Source organism: Megascapheus bottae, chromosome 5, assembly GCF_031878675.1.
Source record: "Megascapheus bottae isolate mThoBot1 chromosome 5, mThoBot2.hap1, whole genome shotgun sequence".
Taxonomy (NCBI): Eukaryota; Metazoa; Chordata; class Mammalia; order Rodentia; family Geomyidae; genus Megascapheus; species Megascapheus bottae.
The window spans coordinates 4,876,071-4,895,537 of record NC_143513.1 but is presented as its reverse complement, the minus strand read 5'-3'; the positions used below and the strand labels follow the sequence as shown (position 1 = coordinate 4,895,537).

The following is a 19,467-nucleotide window of genomic DNA, read 5'->3' as shown; positions in this document are numbered from 1 at the left end:
GCTTATTTTTTTAACTTAATTCACTTATTGTTGTGAGTGTGTGATATTGAGGTTTAACCTCAAGGTCTCCTGCTTGCTAGGCAAGTGCTCTACCAAGTAAGCCATGCTCATTACTGTTTTTAGAGTTTTGTTTATGCCAAGTCATATATTCTACCTCAAACCTATGAAGTTATAGCATTATTATTCTTGTTTTCCTATAGAGAAAGAAGCAGAGGCACATAGAAACTATGTTACCGTGTTATTTGGACCAGAAAACTGAGGATACACTCAATTTCCAAACCAGATATCAAAGGGCGCAAACGCTGATCAAAGAAGGCTTAGCAATTAGGAAAACAATACCTTTATAATAACCCCTGCATCCAATAATGAAAAACCTATGTATTAATTTAACCAATAAGTAAAAGATTGCTACAATGAAAACTAAAACCTGAAGAAATTGAAGACATCAGAATATACACTTGTCCCATACTCATGGACTGGCAGAATTACTACTGCAAAAGTGAACATACTGATTAAACCCTATCTACAAATTCAATGCTGTTTTATCAAGGTTCCAATGTCATTCCTCATAGGAATAGAGAAATCAATCAAAATAATTTTATGGAGGCATAACAGACCCTAAGTAGCAAAATAATTCTAAGTAAAAGGAACACTGTTAGATGTGTCACCATACCAGACTAAATAGTAACAAAAACAACTTAGTACTGATACAAAAGCAGACATGAAGACCAAAGGAACAATACAGAATATCCAGGAATAAAACCACATACCTACAACCAACTAATATTTAATAACAGGACAAAAAAATTCTACAATGGAGACAGAGAGCCTCTTTAACAAATGGGCTGGTCACACACCTACAGGAGGCTGAGACTGCATTATCTCTCTTACCTTGTATAAAAACCAACTCATTGCATCTCAGAGCTCAAAATAAGATCTCCAATTTTAACAACCCAGACCCCACCCTCTGATAAGGGTGGGCAGTATGGAGAAGGACTTTTCCCCCAAACAGCACCTTTCAGACTGGTTGGAGGAAAAGGCCATTATTTTACATGCAGTAATCAGATCAAAGCTGGCGAAGAAAATGGGAGCAAAATGTTGATCACAAAATCTTGGTTTTATAAACAAAATGGTTTTTTTGGGGGGGAGGGAGTTGATAGTGGGGCTTGAACTCTAGGCCTCAACCTTGAAGCCACAGCACCACTTCCGGTTTTCTAGTGGTTATTTGGAGATAAATCTCACGGGCTTTAGTGACGGGACTGGCTTTGAAATGAGAACCTCAGATCTCTGCCTTCTGAGCAGCTAAAATGTTTTAAACTGTTTCAATTAAGATTTAGAATTAATAGTAACAGAGTGAGTGATGTCTTTAATGCAATGTCATAGGATTTTCTGTGGCACATATCAGACAAGTGATCCATCATTTGAGCCATGCACCCTACTTGTACTTCAGTTTGTTTTTGAGTCTTGCCTTTTTGTACTGGCTGACAATTCTCCTACCTCTACCACCAGGTGGCTGAGATTCTAGATGCACACCACATGAGCAGCTGGTCTATTGCTTATTTTTGTTATTTATTTTTTTTATTGTTCTTTCTAAGGTGATGTATTAGAGGGGTTGTCATTCATAGGTCAAGAAATGAAAACCTTTCTTTTTTTGGATGTCATCCTTTGATTTCTCTCGATTCCCTTTCCCTGTCCCTGCCCATAAGTTACATATGATGATGTAGCATAATAAAGGAATTATCAGGCCGGGAGTTTGGCCTAGTGGTTAAAGTGCTTGCCTAGCATGCACGAAGACCCAGGTTCGATTCCTCGGTACCACATACATAGAAAAAAGCTGGAAGTGGTGCTGAGGCTCAAGTGGTAGAGCTCTAGCCTTGAGAAAATCCAAGGACAGTGCTCAGGCCCTGAGCTCAAGCCCAGGACTGGCAAATAAATAAATAAATAAATAAATAAAGGAATTATCAATGGTTTAAATGAGAGCCAGTATTGCATCACTGTTAAGTTCAGAAATATGGGAGTCCTCAGATTTCAACTGTATGCCCAAGCTAACTAATAGCCTGACCAAGTCAAGTTGTTCAATTTCCCTATGTTTCAGTTTATTCATCAAAAATTCTGAGTAGCTGGGCATGGTGGCTAACATCTGTAATCCTAGCTACTCAGAAGGCTGAGATCTGAGGATCATGGTTCAAAGCCAATCTGAGTACAAAAGACCATGAGACTCTTTTTTTTTTCCCACAAATTTTTTTTATTGTAATTAATAAAAGGGTTACATGATATTTGCCTTATAGAAGGTACATTAATTCACCATGAGACTCTTATCTCCAGTTAACCTCTAGAAAATGGGAAGTGGGGCTTGGCTCAAGGGTAGGGTGGTAGCCTTGAGCTGAGGAGCTCAGGGACAACGCCCAGGCCCAAGGGTAGAGTGATAGCCTTGAGCTAAAGGGCTCAGGGACAGCACCCAGGCCCGAGTTCAAGTCCCATTACCCCCACACACAATTTTAAAATAAAATTGAAGAACTTACTCCTAGTGGCCAGGCACTGGTGGCTCAGACCTGTATTAACTACTCAGAGGCTGAGATCTAAGGCTTCAAGTTTGAAGCCAGGCTGAGCAGAAAAACCTGAGACGCTACCTCCAATTGGCTAGCAAAAAAGCTAGAACTGGTGATATGGCTCAAGTGCTTGAGCACCAGTCTTGAGCAAAAAAAGCCAAGTGAAAGCAAGAATTCCTGAATTCAAGCCCCAGACCTGGCACAAAATAACAATAGCAACAAAAAAAACAAACAACAATAAATCACCAACTATGAGCATATCTTATGAATGACCACAACCTTTCAATGGTAACTGTAAGATTCCAGGACAGCTGTGTGTTTAGGAAATGTGCAACTTACAGCATGTATCATGATGGTATCTTCCTCCTGGGTGGCTGGGTAGGGTCATGTTACTGCTTAGAGGAGTCTGGTGGAGGCACTCTTGTATGCTATGCTCTTGCTCTCGTATGCTCGCCCTGCCGTTATCTCGTCGTAACTTCATTATCTGATTACCCATAGGAGTACACTTTCTACTAGTCTGTGTGCAGCACGTTCCCTGGACCTAGACTGTCTGTTCTATCATGGATAGCTACTAGCTACGCAGGAGGCTAAGATCTGAGGATCACAGGTCAAAGCAGCCCAGGTAGAAAAGTCAGTGAAACTCTTATCTCCAATTAATCACCAGAAAAACCAGAAGTGGTGCTGTGGCTCAAAGCTGAAGAGCTTAGGAATAGCACCCAGGCCTACAATTCAAGCCCCACAACTGGAGAGGGGAAAAAAAAAAAGGTGTCTGGTTCAGTAGTTTCTACCATTTTAGGTATGGTGGCTCATGCCAGTAATTCTAGCTGCTCAGAAGGCTGAGATCTGAGGACTGAGGTTCAAAATCAGCCTGGGCAGAAAAGACCATCAGTCATATCTCTAATTAACTACAAAAAGCCAGAAGTAGAGCTACATGTAACTCAAGAACCAGCTTTGAGCACAAAAGCTCAGAGATGGTGCCCAGGCTGAGAGTTCAAGCTCCTGGACTTGGGGGGGGGTGGGGGAGGAAGGAATGGGACAGAAGGCAGCACTGAGAGCATGGGGGGGGGGGGGGATGCCGCCCGTAACCATTTAGAACTTCTCAAATGCATTCCCCATTGTGGGTGAGTCACCAGGGCTGTCTTCACATATGGGAAGTGCAATGCACTGCAGGCGCACCAGAAGAATAAATCAGCTTTATTTTCTATAATAGTCATCCCCCAAGATTCTCTTACATGGCATAAAAATACCTTATTCTCTTGAGATGCCACTTTAGCTTCAGTAACTATGGAGCCAAAACTTATTCCATCACCTAGAACAGGGCCTGATACGTAATAAACTCACATATTTGTTGAACGAATGAATAATTATCAATACTTACATAACTTCCACATTTCCAAAGCTTTGAGGTCCTCAAGATCAATTCTCTTTGTACTTTTTTGGGGGGTCAGTTGTGGAGCTTGAATTCTGGGCCTGGGTGTTGGACCTGATCTCTTTACCTCAACACGTTTTCTGCAGGTTAATTTGAGCCACAACACCTCTTCTGGTTTTCTGTAGGTTAATTTGAGATGAGTCTCATGGACTTTCATGCCTGAACTGGCTCTGAAACATGATCCTCAGATTTCAGCCTCCCGAGTAGCTAGGATTACAGGCATGAGCCACTGGGGCCTGCCCTTTGTACTTTTAACATACAGTATGTGCAATTCCTTTCAACAAACTCCAGGTTGCAAGTAAATTACTAAAAATGTAAGTGTCTCAATAACATGTCTTTTTTTGCAAAGACTGTTTTCTTAGAATCCTTTAAGTTCTTGAGATTTTTCAAGTACAAAGAAAGGAATTCTCTGTACCAGCCCCTGTTCAGTGTTCTCACTCAATGACCTGAAATGTCTTCTTCTCTGGTATGAAGTCCTCTTCTCTAAACTCATATAGTTCGTGATGGCCTCTCACCCCTTTCCTCTGCAATGATCACTGCTCATGTTTCCCCTTCTGCCCTCAACTTGCTCCTGTTTCCATGGCCTGCACATTCAGCGAGGTTGTGTAATCTCCATTAGAGGATACATGCCACACTCCCTATGTGTCCCTCATAACCAAAGCAGGCTACTAATAAAGAAATAAAAATCACAAAAATAACCTCCTAAATTGTATATTTGTCAGACAACTCAAGAACATTGTGCTGAATTTCTCTTAGGTATGCAGAAAAACCCACTGCCCAGTCATCAAAATTGTTCCTCAGAATCAAACAAATGTGAGATCTGGGCTAGTAGAGAATAAATGAGCTATATTCTAGAACACAGCCAAGCATGCTGGTCTATAGTGAGATGACTTGTGTATTACAGATTCTGCAATTTCTGAATGGATCACTTCTATTGTAGGAATTCAGGGCACCCACATCATGAGAAGCCAGACAATGTGCCCACTAAGCATTACACAGGTGCTGAGACACCAATGACTATCAAAGACTGAACAGCTAGGGAGCTGAAGTAGGTGACCCACATATAAATGGCAGTAGTAGTAATCCTTTTGTCTAAAGACAAATCCTTTGGAAATACAATATAAAGGGACTCTGGGTACTCTCAAGCTGTCACAAACTCAAGCTCTGATACAGCTGGCAAAAGATAGCTGTAGGATTACACAAAATATAAAATATCTGTATTCACATGCGCAGCCCTCGAACAGTCAGTCACATGCTTATAGACAGTAGAAGCTACTAAGTGAGAAGTTCCAGTTGTCCACTGCCTCTAGGAAGAACTGTATACAGTAAGCCAAAAGTACATAGTAGACTGTGAGCAATGGTACCCTCAGACATACCTGAAGTCGGCTGTGGCTGCAAAGGATTCCATCTCTGTAATAGAGAAGACACAGAGGAAGCCCTCCCCACTTCGGAAGTAGTTGTCTCTAATGGCGGCATAATCCTCCTGCCCAGCAGTGTCTAAAATGTCGATCTGCACTTCCTCCCCGTCCAGTACCACCTTCTTCCTGTAGCTGTCGGCTTTGGTAGGCTCGTAGTCCTCCACAAACTACAAGGGGGGAAGAACACATTTGCAACATTTTGAAATCATTGCAGATTCGTATGAAGTTACCCTGATAGTACAGAGGTCCAGTTTCCCTTAGTGGTAAAAATTATATTAATTTCTATATTTACTAGTTGGACTCCTTATATGCAAGCAAGAGGGGCTGAACGTACTTCCAGGATGTTTATAGCTTGAACAGCAGACTTTTTTTTCCTTCTCTTCCCTCCCTCCCTCCCTCCAGTCCGTCCTTCCTTCCTTCCTTTTTTCCTTCCTTCCTTCCTTCCATTGGTTGTGGGGCTTGAACTCTGGGCCTGGGCACTGTCTCTGAGCTCTTCCATTCAAGGCTAGTGCTCTACTACTAAGCCATAGCACCACTTCCGGTTTTCTGGTGGTTAAATGGAGATAAGAGTCTCAGTCTTGTGTACCACAATCTCAGATCTCCTGAGTAGCTAGGATTATAGGAGTGAGCCACCGGCGCCCGCTTCCACACTTTTCTTTCTTAAGACACCATACAAGCAAAAACCATCACACACATATTTTGTCTCAACTTTACAAGAACCCCTTTCTAAATAACTCTAAATGTGTGTGTCCTAGAATTGTGGAAGTAACTTTTAAGTAAATACTGAGGAAGCCACTGTTATTTTGCTGCTCCTGGGGTTTAAACTCTCGGTCTGGGCACTATCCCTTAGTTTGTGCTCAAGGCTAACACTACCACCTGAGCCATAGCTACACTTCTGGCTTTTTGGTGGCTAATTGAAGATAAGAATGTTATGGACTTGCTTGGCTGGCTTTGAATGTGATCCTCAGATCTTAGCAATTCTGAGTAGCTAAGATTACAGGTGTGAGCCACTGGCACCCAGCTTGTTGTCTCAGCAACCTTTAAATCATTAAGACTTGACAATTGCCTAAGGAAAGAATGCATGCTGAGACTTTAACATAAAATCTGATACAAACATTTGATTTCCAATTTAGTGACACTATCTTTACCTATTTAGTGATGAGTGTAGCGACATGTCAACTATACAATAAAACCTAACTTGCTCACTGAGGTTATTAATATTTTCTATATGTCAATCAAGTCTCAATTAGGTTCTGTATCCATCAGCTCTATCAATTTAAAGTAGAAGGCCTCTTATAATACTAAAATTAAAAGATTCAAACTTGTATTACTTATAAAGTTACTTTTTGAAGTCTTTCCAAGTCTTTAGCCTTAGTAAGTATTATAATAGTTTCATAATGGGCCAGGAGTTTGGCCTTTGTGGTAGAGTGCTTGCCTAGCATGCACAAAGGCCTGGGCTCAGTTCCTTGGAACCACATATATAGAAAAAGCCAGAAGTGGTGCTGTGGCTCAAGTGGTAGAGTTCTAGCCTTGAGAAAGCCCAAGGGCAGTGCTGAGTTTAAGCCGTAGGACTGGCAAAAAGAAAAAAAGAAAAAAAAAAAGAAAACGAGAGAAAGAGAGAGGGGGGAGGGAGAGAAAGAAAGAGAGAAAGAAAGAGAAAGCAAACCAGCTCATAATAGTCTCATAACAATTTTGGAACATTTTGATTTGATTTTCTTAGGGAACAGAGAACTAATAACAGCAAAGAAGTAAGTGCAAGTTGGGACAGTAAAAGCCTCATGATGATGCCAGGTGCTGGTGGTTCACGCCTATAATCCTAGCTACTCAGGAGACTGAGAGCTGAGGACTGCAGATCAAAGACAGCCTGAGCAGCAAAGTCCATGAGATTCTTACCTCCAATTGACCAACAAAACTAGAAGTGGTGCTGTGGCTCAAAGTTGTAGAGCACTAGCCTTGAGGAAAAAGAAGCACAGGGACAGTGCTCAGGTCCCAAGTTCAAGTCCCCCAATTGACCAAAAAAAAAAAAAAAGGCCCCCAAACCCCCAGACTCATGGTTATTAATGTATGAAGAATATTTGGGGAAAATTTAAAATGTTTCTTTATTGTTATGATAAAGGTAATGGACAGGAGTTACAGTTACATGTAAAGAGTACATTTATTTTCGGACAATGTCATTCCTTTCCTCATTCTCTCCCTGTCTTCCCTTCATCCATACCCTTAAGTTGTATAGTTCATTTTCAATGGTGTTCAGTGAGTACCACTGCTGCATTTGTTCACTCTTTCTCCCTCCATCTTTTTTTACATTGCTTTTTTTTTAATTAATAGGATTACATTATATTCGCCAGATAGAAGGTGTATTACTTATCACTTTCTCATGATTTTGTCCCCATTTCCCTCCCCCAATCTTGTTTTCCCCCTTTCCCTATCCTATTTCAAATAAACACATAAACAAATATACAATATGCCAGATAACAAAGATCTGTAACAATATGAGATAACCAAGTGTCCCTCCATTTTTGTCTCTCCCTCCTGCCCATAAATTTATGTATAGATATTGGCACCAAGTTTAAAAGTGGAATCAAATATTAGCGGCTTTGAAAGATTCAAGGAATTCACCCAAAACTGTACCAAAACCGTGGTAGAAATCTGTGGCTTCAAAGCCTACCTTGGCAGCCCACTTTGAAGCTGGCACGTACCTCGTCATACATGAACTGCAGAGTCAGGGCAGACTTGCCCACACCACCACTGCCCACCATGATCACTTTGTGTAAGGCCAAAGAATTCTGACCCTTGGGCTTATTTGCAGCCATCTTGTGTCGTAGTTTTCTCCAGAGGATTATGAAGAATCTGAAAACGAAGGAACAAGGAACACTCAGTACATTCTTCAGAATTCCAGTTTAGGTGAGAGATCTGATGTCTTCAGAGTTCAAGACACTAGCTTCCATTCTGAAGTGATTGTAGACAGGTAGCAAATACAGAATGCTCATTTGGACAAGTGATAGCAGCGAATGCCATGGTACTATGTCTCAGGGCATCTTTCTTTTCTTTTTTTCCAGTTCTGGGCTTGAGCTCAGGGCATGAGCACTGTCCTTGGACTTTCCTCAAGGCTAGAGCTCTACCACTTGAGCCTCAGCACCATTTCTGGCTTTTTTCTATGTACCTGATACCGAGGACTTGAACCCGGGTCTTTGTATAAGCTAGGCAAACACTCTACCACTAGGCCAAACTCCCAGCCCCTCGGGGGGCCTTTCTTGTCACTGTTCACTTCTATAATAACCGTGCACCAAATGTGAAAACTTCGTTGGGCAGCCGCACACTGACAGTGATCGGCTACTGGAGCCACCAAGTATTTACGCAGATTAGGAAAACAGGTGAGAGGATCATGTGGTTTTCCTGTGAGTACATATTGATGCTCCCTCTAATTTCAGTAAGAAACATATGGCTACAAAAACGCCTGCCAAGCCTAATGGTAAGGATGTCACTGAACGGCTGGCAATATTCTACATGATGCAACCCTATTTTCAACCATTTGGTCACAGAAAGAGGAAGAATCCAACACAATACCTCAACCACCCTTTTATGAGAGAATCTGTGGTGCTTGAGGTGGACTTGCACGTCTCACTTTCCTCATGCACTTGTTTAATGCAACCAGGGGCTCAGTATGGAGACCAGGTTTCCTGCATAAGCCAAGTGATGACAACAGCCAACAGCACCCAGGAATCTTTGGCCAGGGCATCAGGCCTTACGAATAAAAGGGTCTGAGGTCACCACAAACACTGAGTGTGTGTGTAGGCTCAAGTGGGGGTGGGGTGGGGGGAGAGAGGGGCTGCACTTCCTTCTGCTGCAAATACAAACTTGTAGGCTGAGTTTAATTCAACCGAACGAAGGCAGCCAATGCCCTCTTCACTTAGGAATTGAGAACATAAGCACTAGATTCTGAGTTCTCATCACCACTCAGAAAGCGATAATTATAGGATATTTCAGGTAACCGCCGCAAATCTGGATTACTAATGATTCAAGGACTGACTTCTCACTATTATGATATTCCCTTGCAGATAACTACAATTATATTTCACAGCTACATAACTACTTTTTCATTTTTAAAACAGTATGGACCACATGAGGTTGGGTATTTATTACTTGAACACAGAGCTCTATATTCTTCCTTAGCTTTTTCACTTAAGGCTGATGCTCTCTGCCACTTGAGCCATACCTCCGCTTTGGGCTTTTTCCAGGTTAACTGGAAATAAGGGTATTGCAGACTTTTTGGCCCTAGCTGGCTTTGAATCTTGGTTCTCAGATCTCAGCCTCCTGCACAGCTAGTATTTACAGGCATGAGCCACCAGCACTGAGTGCCAATTAATACTCTTAAAACCTGCGTGTGTTTAAGCAATAACACCAAATGGTTATTACCTTACCTCTCAGAATAATGTAAAAATTATCTGACCCAGAAACAGAAAGAAGCTGGGCACCAGCGGTTCACACCTGTAATTTTAGTTACTCAGGAAGCTGAGATCTGAGGATCACAGTTCGAAGGCAGCCCAGGCAGGAAGGCTATGAGATTCTATCTCTAGTTAACTACCAGAAAACCAGAAGTAGAGTTGTGTCTCAAAGTGGTAGAACACTAGCCTTGAGTGAAAAGCTCAGGGATAGAACCCAGGACCCAAGTTCTACCCCCTTGACCAACAGGAAAAAAAAAAAAAGTCCACTGATGATTGAAAAATGAAGAATATTTTGGGAAATTAAAACACATTATTGTTATTTTAAAGGTGATATAGAGAGGAGTTTCTGGTACATACGTGAAAAAGAAAATAAAATTCTCAAGGATATATCTATGAGTAGCACACTGCTATCCAGGAAAAGCAGTACCCATCAAGGAAATAATATCCACCTATCATTAAATAAACCTAGACCCCTTTTGCAGCTTAACTCCTTCTCTCTAGTGGGTTAACTTGCTGTAACGGTGAGAAAATATTTGAGAAAAGGGCGCTGGGGTGTGGTGGCATATGCCTGTTGTTACGAATCTTGGGAAGCAAAGCAAAGGCAGGATGGTGACCTTGAGCCTCATCAGTGAGACTGGGCCTACTACTAAGACACTGTCCCCAAAATAAAACTAGCTTGGGTGCTGGTGGTTCACTTCTGTAAGTCTAGCTACTCTGGAAGCTGAGATCTGAGGATCAATCATAGTTTGAAGTCAGCCTAGGCAAGAAAGTCCATGAGACTCTATAAACTCCAATTAACCACCAAACAGCTGGAAGTGGAGCTGTGGCTCACGTGATAGAGTGCTAGCCTTGAGCACAAAAGCTCAGCAACAGTGCCTAGGCCCAGAGTTCAAGCCCCAGGAAGGGGGGATAGGGAGAGAAGGAGAGAGAGGGGGGAGGGGGGCGGTAGAGGCCCCAGCATGCCTTTCAAGGGTGTTCCCCTCAAGACCAACTTCCTTTCTTTAGGGCCTACCTCCTAAATAAGGCTCCACTACTTCTCAACAATGCCATAAATTAGGTGACCATACTTTCAGTAGCTTTTAGGGGACATTTAAGATCCAAACTGTAACACCTGGTCTAGATGGTCAGTGCTGCTGTTGACCAAAACTTCTACCTAGACAGACAGGTATATTTATGATAAGTTCAAGGTGCTAATGGGATAGAGGGTGATAATGGGATAATGAGTGGTTTTTTTTTTAACTAGATGGTCAAGAATGCCCCATCTCAAGATGAGAAGCTGAGACCAGAATCTCATGAAGGATCTAGAAGTAGGCCAGACAGGATAAAGCCTGGTGAGTGATGGGCAAAGTAAAATGAGGTGAGACAGAAAGGCAGGGCAAAGTCCTGCACTGGGATACCACTGGAGAGCTTCTAAACAGGAAAGTGTCTTAATTTCATTTATGAAGATTGGGTAGGCTACTGGTGTGTGGTAAGATAAGGGAGTGTGAGAGTGTTCACAGGAAGCGCCCCTGCAAGTGTAGGCAGGACAGGGCCTGGGCTTCAGCAGCAGGCAGCAACAGAAATGGTATACTAGTTCCCAATCCCACTACAAGAAAATCCAAGGCAGGAGCCAGGCGTTGTATATGCTCTGTACACTCACCCCAATGAGCACATAGAGAAGGTACACACTATTTTAATTTGACCTAACAGATGAGGAACCTGGGTCACGGATGTGGAGTTGCTCCAGGCAGGCCAGAATCACAGTGAGGCAGCTGGTCCTCTAACCAAGGTGCTGTCTAGGATATTTTGGAGAAACAATGGACAGGATGCTAGGTGACTGGAGGAGAGGAAAGAGGGAGCAACTTCTATGCTTTTGGCCCGAATAGCTGAGCGTGTGCTGTTACTGCTACCTACAACAGACACATAATTAAATTTTTCAGTAGGAAAATGGATGGCCTCGTTTGGAGGTCAGGAGTGACAACAGAGATGGAGATCAACATTTTTTTTGTTTTTGTTTTTTTTTGTTCAGTCATAGGGCTTGAACTCTGGCCCGGGCACTGTCCCTGAGCTCTTTTTGCTGAAGGCTAGTACTATACCACTTTCAGTCACAGCTCCACTTCTGGTTTTCTGGTGGTTAACTGGAGAGTCCTACCCAGGCTAGCTATGAACTGTGATCTTCAGATCTCAGCCTCCTGAGTTGCTAGGATTACAGGTGTAAGCCACCAGCATCTAGTGGAAGACCAACATTAAATGTCAGTTTACAAGTGACAGGCTTTCTTGGGTAAGATGAAATCAGATATGAGTTGCAGCAGAGAAAGAGAGCTGACACTGAGAAAGGCTGCTTCAGGAGGTAACAAAGTGCCGGCAGTCCTGAAAGCCAGAATCTCAAATCCTTAACACAGAAGTGATCACTGGGCTTGGCGACATAGATGTTGCTGTGACCTGGGGAAACATCCTTTCACCAATGGGGAGGGGAGGCATAGAAATGGATCTTCACTTGGAAAACCAAAAAAAGAGTCAGAAAACCCAGGAAATGGAGTCAAAGCTGAGTATTAGCAGGGACAAGGTTTATTGTTTGGTTTATTCTATTATTGTTAAGGATACCCATCATCCAGAAAAGAACAAATAAATGATGCAGAAGAAAGGGTAATTCCAAAGGTTCATTCCTGTAATTCAAGCTACTCAATGGGCTGAGATCTGAAGATCAAAGTTTGAAACTGGCTTGAACAAGAAAATCCATAAGAATGAATGACAAAAATCCTCAACTAAAGCTCAAGTAGTAGAGTGCTAGTCTTAAGTAAAAAAGCTCAGAGACAACACCCAGGCCCTGGGTTTAAGCCCAAGACTTACATGCACACACATGCATGCACAAAAGGGTAATTCCAGCAACGGTGTCCCTTACTACACCAAAGGAGTTAGGACCCATGTCACAAAAGATGCTGGGATATATAGCTCTTTGTTTGTTGTGGAAGGATGGGAGGCAAAGACAAGTAAAAACTAGGCTGTAGATGAAGGATGCAACTTCTTTAGCTAACTGCATTGCATTTCTTCCTATGAAATATGATCACACAGGGAACTTAGTGAGAAAATGAGGATTCAAAAGCAAGCTTGTCTAAATAGATCAGTGGGACTAAGTGTACCGAAATAGATCTAAATACATACCGGGCACAGTGTATAACAATGAGGCACTCACATGGGGAAGGGGAAGAAGAAAAAGAAAACCTCAGAAAATGGTGAGGGAAAGCTGGTGAGTCCTGGGGGGGGGGGGAGGAGTAAACAGCTGTACTGTCACAGCAATATAGTATAAACAAAACAAAGACCAAAATTACAAAAAGAAATTACAAAGATACAAGGGAAAAAAAAGAACCCACCATAAGGCTGGTGTGGTGGGTAATACATGCCTGTAATCTCTGCATAGTTGGGTTGTGAGAGGTGGAGATAAAAGGATTAGGATTGCTGCTGGAGGCCAGCTAAGGCAAAAGTTTTCAAGACTCTATCTCAAACAGGTCCAGAGCCATGGTGGGCAAATACTTAGCAGAGGGACTGCCGGCTACCTTGCTTAAATGTTTCCTAGAGTGGACTTCCCTCTACTCTTTTGGGACAAATTCTTAATACTCTGTGGGAAACTTTCTTCTTTTTATTTTTGTGAAACTGGGGACCAAAACCCAGGGTTTTGTGCCTGCCAGGCTATGCTTTGCCCACAGGCTACACCCCTTGCCTAGGGAAGCTTTTGTAAACTCACTTTATTTTCTCCATTTACACAAGGGGCACAGAAACTTGCAGGTATATATTTTTCAACTATTGCATATTTTTAATGAAACATGCAAATTGATCAATTAAAATATAAAAATGGCCAGGCGCTGGTGGCTTGTATCTGTACTATATTCCTAGCTATTTGGGGCTGAGAGCTGAAGATTCTGGTTCAAAACCAGCCCTGGCAGGAAAGTCTGTGACACTCTCATCTCCAAATAAACACCAGAAAACCAGAAGTGGCACTGTGGCTCAAAATGGTAGAGTACTAGCCTTGAGCGAAAAAAGCTCAAGGGACAGTGGCCAGGCTTTGAGTGCCTTGAGGAGGAGGAGGAGGAGGAGGAGGAGGAGGAAGAGGAGGAGGAGCAGCAGCAGCTGCAGTAGGAGGGGGAGGGGGAGGGGAAGGAGAGAGATAGGGAGGAGGAAGAGGAAGAGGAAGAAGGAAAGAAATGGCCTAGGCTGAGAGTGGTAGAGTGGTAGAGTGCTTGCCTAGCATGTACAAAGCCCTGGGTTCAATTCCTCAGTACCACATACACAGAAAAAGCCATAAGTGGTGCTGTGGCTCAAGTGACAAGAGCACTAGCCCTGAGCAAAAAGTATCCAAGGAGGGCCGGGAGTTTGGCCTAGTGGTAGAGTGCTTGCCTAGCATGCACAAAGACCCGGGTTTGATTCCTCGGTACCACATACATAGAAAAAAGCCCGAAGTGGTGCTGAGGCTCAAGTGTTAGGCTCTAGACTTGAGAAAGTCTCAGGACAGTGCTCAGGCCCTGAGTTCAAGCCCCAGGACTGGCAAAAAAAAAAAAAAAAAGGCTTTATAACACCATAAAACAAATTGTTTCCTGGAAAAGTCAACACTAGAAAAGGATGAGTTAGGACTGTGTCCTGTACCATGGCACTCTAAGCTGGATTTACATCTAATTGGAATTCTGAAAAAGGCCTAGGATTCAAAACTTCTAGTTCTGAATCCCAGTTCTCTTTCAGATGGTCTAATAGTGAACAAGAAAGTGGCAACTTCCCTGAGCTCATTTTATTTGCAAAATAGAGAAATGAATCTGGGTCGGACTGTCTGTAATAATGGGGTTATTTGCTGCTCTATCCTGTATGGTAGCCACTGGCCATACGTGGTGGCTGAATCCTTGAACTGTGGCTAGTGTAACTAAGGAACCGAAGCTTAAACTTTATTGAGTTCTAATTAAACAGCCCTGTGCAACCCCTGGCTACCACATGGAACCACTGATGAAATCTAGACTCCTTTCCATTCATTCACTCAGCAAGCAAGCCTTCAAGAGTCTCTAGTCTCCTAAGCATTAGGGAAGGTCTCTATCTCTAAGGCATTAACAAGAGGAACAACTAGATAAATTCATATGCTAATGCACATGTTGCAATCAGCATAAACCAAAGGCAGTCAGTATTCACAGAGATGACAGCTTTCTGGGGGCAGAGTTGGGTAGCTACGGAGAAATGAGTTGGCACAAAGAAATGATGGGTATCAATGCACTCATCCTTAAAAAGATCAAAATATTTTAAAAGAAATATACAAGTAGAGTCTAGGTCTAACCCAACTGCTGACCACATTATGGCTGAATGTTTGTATGGTGTTGGGCTCTAGTAACAGGCTGGAAAATGGAAATGATAACGTCCAGTAAGGACTGGTGTTTACAGGTAGCTTAACACTGGTCTTTAAATAGTGTTTTTTATAAACAAGATCTTACATGCAGTTTAGAATAGCATTTATAACTACTAATGAATGATACATGTTGTACTTTTTTATGCTAACTCTAGAAGGGTTTGTACACTTCCAAATTTTTAACTATGTAAATTAATAACAGGTTTTTTTTGTTGTTGTTTTGTTTTGTGCCATTACCAGGGTTCAAACTCAGGGCCTGAGTATTGGCTGTGAGATTCTCTTGTTCAAGGCTAATGTTCTACCGCTTGAACCACAGTTCCACTTTTTTTTTTTTGTGAGTCATGGGGATTGAACCCAGCCTGGGCCCTGTCCCTGAGCTCTTGAGCCAAGCTCCACTTCCGTTTTCCTAGAGGTTAATTGGAGATAAGAGTCTCAGATCATTTTGTGCTTTGAACCATGATCCTCAGATCTTAGTCTCCTGAGAAACTAGGATTACAGGCGTGAGCCACTGCACTGGGCTCTGGTTTTTTTTTTTTTTTAAGAAGTTTACTGGAGGAGTTTCAGAAACTTTCTTTCCCAGGCTGGTTTTGAACTGTGATCCTCAAATCTCACCCTCCTGACCAGCTAGATCACAGATACAAAATCAAAAAAAGAGGCTGAGAGAGCATTGTCTAAAAAAAAAAAAAAAGTAATATTCAAAGCCAGGAAGCACAAGTCTAATTTTAAAAAGAACAATTGATGATGTCTATAAGAGTGTTTTTTCTCTTCTCTTTTTTTACCCTTTCGTTAATCCCATATTGTTACTGTATCTGACTTGATTACTTGGTATATTGTATTTATGTTTATTTATCTGAAATAGGAGAGGGAAGGAGGGGGAGTGAAATGGGGACAAAAACCACGAGAAGGGGTATCAATGTATGAGAAGTAATGCACATATTACCTGGTGATTGTAACTGCAACCCCTCTATATACTACCCCAACAAAAAAATTAAAAAAATAAAGTTAAGAAAAAAGTGTTTCTTTGTTTGTTTTCTTTTGTTTTTGGCTTGTCCTGGGGCTTGGATTCAGGCCTGGGTGCTGTCCCTGAGCCTTTTTTTTTTTTTTTTTGGTGGGTCATGGGGCTTTAACTCTGGGCCTGGGTGCTGTCCTTGAGCTCTTCTGCTCAAGGCGACTGCCCTACTCCTTGAGTCACAGCCCCACTTCCGCTTTCTAGTGATTAACTGGAAAAAAGAGTTTCTGGGTCTTTAGTGCCAGGTCTGGCTTTGAACCTTGATTCTCAGATCTCAGCCTCCTGAGTAGCTAGGATTACAGGCATGAACCACCATGCTTGGCCTCTTACAGACTTTTCCACCCAGGCTGGCTTTGAACCACAATCCTAGGATCTCAGCCTCCTAAGTAGCTAGGATTACAGGCTTGAGCTACCAGAACCAGATTAGTGGAGATTTTTTTTCCCAGTCCTGGGGCTTGAACTCAGGGCCTGAGCACTGTCCTTGGACACTTTCTGTTTGTCAAGGCTTGGGTTTTACCACTTGAGCCACAGTACCACTTCTGACTTTTTCTGTATATGTGGTACTGAAGAATCAAACCCAGGGCTTTGTGCATGCTAGGCAAGCACTCTACCACTAGGCTACACTCCCTGCCTAGTGGAAATTTTTCTAGTATTGATATGCCTTGAAACCTGTTACTTTATATCCTTTACACATCTGGCAATAGTGTCCTAAGCATCACGTTTTGCTTAATTTCCCATCACAATTAGCTGCTACTCTTTTTTCCCTCTTGCTTCTTTAATTCACTGCAGTGGATTTCCTGTTGTATAGCTCTGTGTCCCACAATAGACTAGGAAGAGACTAGTCTGTGTAGTATTTACAGACACACTTCACTTCAGGCCATAGGCAATGAAAAAGCTTGACAAGCAGGATTTTTCTCTTGATACCAAAATGGGAGAGTTAATGTGAGTTTGTGAACACTTTCATTAGAACTCTCAGTCTCTCCAGACAGAATTCAAAAAGAACCCTTTTGGAAGTACAGTTTTAAAATGAGTGCAGTGACGGATGCTCTATCTGTGTGGGCTGTAGGTGGGCAGCGCCTAACATCCACCTCACTCTAATGAACAACATGTCCTAACACCTCTCCACTTCCGGCAGCTACAGACTCAGGCTGAGTCCTCTGGGACTCTAGGAGGAAGGAAGCAGCCTTTCTTCCTGCAGTCCTCAATCATGCTCTGCCCAGTGGGCTTTCCCTACCGGGCCTCCTCAGCCAAGCCATTTGCATTTTGTCTTCTAGAACCTGCAGTCTGCTCTGCTGATGGTGGCTCCATCTGTTCCCACCCTCAGTGCTGTTAAGAATTTACAAATTTCTGCCTGTAAATTTTGTCATTTTACAGGGAGTTGGGGGTGAGAGACAGATGCCTGGATTTCTGAACTCTACTGGCTTTCATGGCAAAGCTGAATTAAAATCTCACTAGATTTGGAACCCCCAAAAACTGCAAATTTAAGAATAAATTAAGTTGGGTATCATGGTTCCAACTTGCAATTTTAGCTACGTAGGAGGCTAAGAGTGGAAGGATCAAAGTTTGAGGCCAGCCCTATCTTAAAAGTAGCTGGCAAGCTAGAAGCCTGTGGCTCATGTCTGGAATCCTAGCTACTCAGAAAGCTGAGATCTGAGGATCACAGTTCAAAATGAGCCCAGGAATGAAAGTCTATGAATATCTTATCTCCAATTAATCCAGAAGGGGAACTGTAGTTCCCCTTTGAGCAAGAAAAACTTAGGGACAGTACTCAGGCCATGGATTTAAGCTCCAAGACCAGCACCAAAAAGAAAAAACAAAAACACCCTTGGAAAAAATAGGGATGGAGATTTCAAGTACAGGGTAACATCCTAGCAAGTGTGAGGCTGTTTAAACCCCAGTATAATCAAATAACAAAGGGGGGGGGAAGAGGCTAGGAGTTTGGCTTAGTGGTAGACTGCTTGCCTACCATGCATTAAGACATTAAGACCCCAGGTTCAACTCCTAGGTACCACATACATAAAAAAAAAAAAAAGTGGCTCAAGTGTTAGAGCTCTAGCCTTGAGAAAGCCCACAGTGCTCAGGCCCTGAGTTCAAGCCAGGACAGGAAGGAAGGAAGGAAGGAAGGAAGGAAGGAAGGAAGGAAGGAAGGAAGGAAGGAAGGAATCAGTTTCCTGATTTGGATGACCATGGCTCACACATAAAGAATCAGATCTCAGCTTCCTGAGCAGCTAGGATTACAGGCATGAGCCACCAGTGCCCAACAGGTTTTTGTTTTATGAGGGAGGGGTTCAAACTCAGGTCTCCAAGCTTGCTGAGCTGGAGCTCTAGCACCAGCCTTGCTTCTCGTTGGTTATTTTGGAAACAATTTCTTGAACTCTTCTGCCTGGGCTGGTATTGAGCCAAATCTTTCAGATCTTAGTCTTCTGAACAACTAGGATTGTAAGGGATTGAGCACTTGTCTATTTTTCACCATATATGCTCATCACTGTAACTTGAAGACTAAAGAGCAGGAAAATGTTACCTCGGAGGCTTTATTATCCAGTACTAATATCAACATTTTTAAAACTTCTTTTAGGACAATCTTGTTATTCAGCCAACCACATGCTTCAGGAAGCTGGTGAGAAAATTCTACAGAAAGCAGGAAAAATAGAGGTTTTTAAAAACAAATCACAATACCTGGACAGGACAATAGCCTCAGGGGAAGTATTTTCCATGTTTCAAGTGTGTATTATTTGTGCTCATCCCACAGAATAGTCATAACAACTTCATCACTTGCATTTCATAGGTAAGGGTAAACAAATGCTAGATAGTGCTTTAAAAATTGTACCCACCAACCATCCACATGCAGAAAACTAAGTCAACTCCTATTTGTCACCATGTACTAATATAAAGTCAAAGTGGATCAAAGACCTAAATATAAAACCAGAAACTTTGAAATTACAGGAGGGAGAAGGAGAAACACTAGAGCTTACAGGAATATGCAGAAACTTTTGTTTTTATCCTTTGTGGAGTTTGAACTCTGGGACAGGGGCATTGTCCCTAAGCTCTTCAGCGCAAGGCTTCCATCCTACCCCTTGAGCTACAGTACCACTTCCGGAAGACTTAGTGCCCGGGCTGGCTTTGAACTGTGCTCCTCCAATCTCAGCCTCCTGAGTAGCTAGGATTACAGGCATGAGTCACTGTGCCCAGCAGGCAGAAACTTTTTTTTTTTTTTTTGCCAGTCCTGAGCTTGGGCTCAGTGCTTGAGCACTGTCCTTGGGTTTT

General features: G+C 42.5%; 1 protein-coding gene across 1 annotated transcript in view; it reads right to left on the bottom strand.

The window, feature by feature from the left end:
* Window positions 1-19,467, bottom strand: part of Rala (RAS like proto-oncogene A) — a 50,174-nt gene that overhangs the window by 6,872 nt on the left and 23,835 nt on the right. The window contains exons 2-3 of the mRNA XM_090332606.1: window positions 8,093-8,243; window positions 5,355-5,563 (exon numbers count right to left, since the gene is read on the bottom strand). Coding sequence (XP_090188732.1) covers window positions 5,355-5,563; window positions 8,093-8,206 — 323 coding nt within the window. The 5' untranslated portion in view covers window positions 8,207-8,243. The remainder of the gene's footprint in view (window positions 1-5,354; window positions 5,564-8,092; window positions 8,244-19,467) is intronic.